Source organism: Emiliania huxleyi (assembly GCF_000372725.1).
Source record: "Emiliania huxleyi CCMP1516 unplaced genomic scaffold EMIHUscaffold_250, whole genome shotgun sequence".
In the NCBI taxonomy this organism is placed as follows: domain Eukaryota; phylum Haptophyta; order Isochrysidales; family Noelaerhabdaceae; genus Emiliania; species Emiliania huxleyi.
Window position 1 is genome coordinate 21,806 of NW_005200169.1, and position 4,970 is coordinate 26,775.

Here is a 4,970-nt window from a genome sequence, read left to right on the forward strand (position 1 = left end):
GCCAGCCTCTGCGCCAGGGCGGCCGCCTGCTCCTTCGCGCCCGCGCATGCCGACTCGCTCTCCTCCAGCCGCGCCCGCAGCGCTCCTTCCGCCTCGGCCACCGCCCCGAGCCTCTCCTGCTCGTGCCCGAGCCTCTCCCGCAGCAGCGCCTCTCGAGCCTCGGACAGCTGCACCGTCAAGGAGGCGCCGCCCGCGCCGGCAGCGCTGCTGCCGGCAGCGCCGCTGCCCGCAGCGCCGCCTGCGCCGGCCTCGCCGAGCGCCTCAGCGAGGGCGGAGGTTTGCTCGTCGGCCAGCGAGCGGAGCACGGTGGCCTCCACTCGTAGCCGTGCGGCCTCGCGCTTCGTCGCCTCGACTTGCCGCGCCGCCTCCGCCGCGCGCTGCGAGAGGGCGGCGTTGGCCTCGAGAACAGAGTCGAGGCGCGAGGAGCGCTCCTGGTACACTGGCAGCGCGGCCTGCACCCGGTCGGCCAGCCGGCTGAGCTGCGCCTCGGCGGCGTCGGCGCGCGCACGCTCTTCGCGCACGAGCGCCTCGGCGTCGTGGTACATGGCGTAGACCGCGGTCTGGCTGAGCAGGCCCGCGCCTTGGGCCGCTCCTCCGCCGCTGCCCACGGGCGTGACGCCCGTGCGGGCGCGCTTCGGCGAGGGCGGGCCCTCGCCCTCCCGCGCTGTGCTCTTCGTGTTCAGCCGCTGGAGCAGAGAGCCCACCTCGGCCCGGAGCCGCATCCGCTCCTGCTGAGAGCCGCCCACCTCGCGCCTCCAGCGCGCCTCGGACTCGCGCAGCGCGGCCTTCGCAGCGCGGGCCTCGCCCTCCGCCGCCACCAGCCGGACGCGGAGCTCGCCCTCCGCCGCCATCAGCAGCGGCGCAGGCGGCGCAGGCGTCGACACGACGGCCAGCATTGTCGAGCGATTTAGCGAGCGATGAGTGAGTAGAGCTCTACTACTTTTACGGAAGTGTGAACAGGTTGGAGCAGCAGCTCCTGAGCACGGCGCCGCAGGCGCCTGTTGATAGGTCCAGGTGATAGCCCTGGATGGGCAATGCATACGCCTCACTGGGCCTTAGATCGCCCGACCGCGTCCCGGTGCTCTGTGGTCGGATTTGTGACGCCGCCGCACCGCGCCGCGGCCGGGGGCCCTCCGGAGGCCGAGGATGGCCGTGGCGGACCAGGACGAGCTCTGGGAGGTGAAGTGTCGGTGAGTATATTGTAGAGACAGACCATGTGCACAATACCTCTCACTCTAGCTAAGCCAGGGGAGGCGATGCCGGGGCCGTACAGCAGCTTGACGGTGCTTCGCCGGCGTGCGTCCCGGAGCGGTGCCGGACGGGCGGTCCGTGGGAGAAAACTCAGGACAACGCCGACGCCGCTCTGATTCGACTTTCAACTTCAAACAAAGACAGTGGCACGCGCCGCAGCGCGGTGCATGCCACTGTCAGGAGCGGATCCGTCAGTTAGTTGTGTTCACGGATCACGCCGGGATCGTGTCCTGAGTAACCTGGGCAGACTTTAGGCTACAACAGTAGTACCCGTGAGCGGAAAAGAATTCGCCAAAAAAACAAGAAGGGAAGCAGTCAATTTCTCTGCTTGGGCCCTCGGGCGGCCTTCTCTCGAGCGAGGTTTGTGGCTCCGCCCAGGGGCCGTAGGACGTTCGTTTCATTCAAGTTTTGCACTCACGCTCGAAACACATGCCTGATGCGAGCAAGACACACCGCCGTGCTCGCGCCGCGGGCAAGCTTCCCGTTCGCCACATCGGCCCGCAGTCTGGCCCGCATGCCGGCACCACTGCCGGCGGCGAGCAGTGCCCGTGGGATGCTGCCGGGTTCGACTTCAACCGGATGAAGCAAGCGGTGTCGTACACGCAGAAGCTCAAGAAGAATGGGGCTGCGACTCTGCTCTCTCGGGTGGAGGTCTTCGAGTACGCGTGCGTCGACCAAGAGACCATCATCTCGTACGACCCGCGCCGCTTTGCTGAGCGCCCCGACGGCCCCTCGACGGCCCTGCCCGACCTGCCCGACATCGCATGGTCCGACGACCTGCTGTACTTCTACAGACAGGCGTCGCAGCGGGCGGCACACGAGGCGCTGGGAGCCGACTCGCCGTACGCAGAGGATCCGCACGCGCAGCTGCGCGACCGCGTCGTGGGCCGTCTGCTTCGCGCATGGCCCAACATCGAGGCGAGGCTGGCGTCGCCCGAGGAGGTGCAGGCAGCGCCCAACTTCAGCCACTGCACCGTCCCTCTCGTGGTGAGCGCGTTCTGGCCAAACACGCTCTGCGAATTCTTCGCCCGGGTGCCGGGAGCCTTCCACTACCACCAGCAGGCGGGCAACCTGTCGCCCAACATGACCATCGTCCTCGTGAATCCGCTCAAGCTGGCCCCCGCCCGGTTCAACTACGACATCATGCGCGCCTTCTCGAGCCTGGAACCGATCTCCTTTGCCGAGCTGAGCGCGCGCCACCCTCCGTCGACGCCAAGCAGAAGCACGTTCGAGGGCACCCACGTCCGGTGCTTTCGACACCTGGTGGTCTGGAAGGCCAACCAGGACAACTTTCGGGGCCGCCTGCCCACCGTCGGCAAGGCCGTGGCTGCCTACTACTCGTCGCAGCTGCGCCGGTCGCCGCCCTTCTGGCTGAGCCTGCGGCCGCCGCGCCCCGGCGTGATGCGAATCCTCTTTGAGCAGCGCAACGTCGGCAACGCACGGATGCTCATCGGCTTCGACTCGCTCCTCCGCGCGTGCGCCGCGTCCAAGCGCCCGTTCGGCGGGAGCAGCTGGCGGCGGCTTCACGCGAGCGGGAATGCCCCCGGCGCGGATGACTGGCGCCGGGGGTGGGGTGGGCGGCCCGCCAGCGTCGAGTGCCAGTCCTACGCCTTGGGCTCTCGCCCCTTCGTGCAGGACCTCGCGGTGCTGCAGGAGACTGACGTCCTCGTCGCGACGCACGGTTCGGGCGAGATGAATGCCGTCTTCATGCCGTACCAGTCGTCCGTGGTGGAGGTGCGGGGCAGCGACGCCGACAAGCTGTACGCCAACCAGTGGCACCCCTTCATCTCGACCCTGTCTGGCTACGGCGCGCCGACGCCGCCGCTCGCCGACTCGCTGGCACCTGGCCCCTCTCTCCCTCTCCCACCCCGCCGCCCCGCGGGCAGGCTACTTTTGGTGGGGGGTGATGATCAAGGACCCGGCCTTGGTGCGCAGCCCGTGGCTCATGACGGAGGCCGGGATGTACGCCGACTGGCGCACCAGCTGGAAGTCCCTCATGTGACCGGCCACGCCTGCGTTTCCGCTGCATGGGCGGACCCTCGTCCTAATCATGCGACGAGCAAGCCCTAGGTTCAAGCAGCGCGACCAAGACGTCGAGCTTCGCTGGCCGCCATTGCACGCCGTGCTGACCGAAGTGGCTCGCGTGGGGCGAAACAAGGAGCAGTATGGCGCCCTGCGCGGCAAGAATCAGCAGTACTTCTCCTCGACGGTCTTCGAGGTGCTGCCCGACGGGATTCTGCGGCGCCACAAGGGTCTGCATCAGGGCAAGGCCAGTGCGGTGAACTCGTGCCTGCCTTGGCCGCTCGCCGCACCCGCGAGTCGCAGCCCACACGCGTGCGGTGAACTCGCCCTCCCGCCCGCCCACACAGGACCCCGACGAGCTGGCGACGCGCTACGCCCGGGCAAACTGCTCGTCGCGCGCAGGCGACGGGCTCTGCCGCTCGCTGGCCGTCTCGGAGCTTTGGCCGGTCACGGTGGTGAACACCACCGCTGGCCGGCATGGCAAGGGGAAGGCGGCATTCGCCGCGGAAACGCCGCCCCAACGAGGGCTTTCCAACAACAAGGGCCGGCGTGGAGCCTCGCCTGAGGGTGTGCACGCAGGCGGATGAGAGGTGAGAGGTGTTGTACACAGTTTGCCACCCATCTAGAATTTCCCGGAATTTTTTCTCGTGCCACCGGCACGCGCCAGTCCGCACCCCGCGTCCCCGCGAGGGGATCTCTCTCACATAGGATACGCACTATCGGCGGCACGAGGGCAGGACAAATGGGCCTCCTATTTGTGCTCCCCTCCGCGCTCCGGATCCCTCGCTCTCGGGCACTATTCATCTGACCACTCATCTCACATCTGAGGGGCCAGTCTTTTGTGTTTGTCTTTTGTGAGAGGGGCTTTACGAATGTACTTGGATAGAGCTCCATCCTTTTTAACGCGCCAGTAGGTAGGTAGGTAGAAAGGTGAAGAACAGCCAGGCTCGGACTGGACACCAACGCGGTATGGGTGGACGCCAGTCCCGTGCTCAGTGTTGACAGAAAAAATTCTCAGCCCAATTTGAATATGCCGGCCCTCTTGCCAATCGACGCCAACCTGATCCGCGCGGAGATTGCTACGAAGCCGCCTCCGCCGCCGAGTACGCCAACCCCGCCCCCGCCGACGCCACCCGCTCCACCGCCCATCACGGCCACCACCTCCTCCCTCGCCGGCCGCTCCGAGGCCGCCCTCTTTGGCGGCGGACAAGCCATATTCATCGCCATCCAGTGCCTCGACGTCTCCGTCGCCTCGCTTGGCTCGTGGGCCGCACTCGCAGCGGTCGTCAGCGCTTCGCTCACGTCGCTCCTCTCCAAGCGCGCTCCCGGCCCGCCGCCCTCCATCAGCGAGTTCGACGTGGCGCCGGCGGTCGCGCGCGCGGTCAAGATCCTCAACCTCGCGGCCGCCCTCCTCCACCGCGTCCGCTCCGGCGACGCCGCCCTCACCCTCCGCCTCGGCCTCTCGCTCTGGCTCGGCGCGCACCTTCTCCGGCCCTTCTCGCTCTTCACCCTCGCCTGGGCCGCCTTCACCGCCGCCGCCGGGCTGCCGCTGGTGCCGAACCACCGGGAGAAGGTCGACGAGGCGCGCGCCGCCGCCGCCGCCGCTGTGATCACTTGGGCCGCACTCGCGCGGGCCAAGGTCGGCGCAGTGACCGGCGAGAAGCGGCGGCGCGCAGAGGCGGCGCGGTGCAGGACAA

General features: G+C 68.2%; 1 protein-coding gene across 1 annotated transcript; it reads right to left on the bottom strand.

Annotated features, from left to right (window-relative positions):
• Positions 1 to 54: 54 nt before the first annotated feature.
• On the bottom strand, positions 55 to 896 carry EMIHUDRAFT_237388 (hypothetical protein; the record flags this gene model as incomplete). The annotated part of the gene is made up of 2 exons (XM_005777994.1): positions 55 to 158; positions 318 to 896. Coding segments are annotated over 2 exons (683 nt in total), but the record flags the coding sequence as incomplete, so codon positions are not given.
• Positions 897 to 4,970: the final 4,074 nt, after the last annotated feature.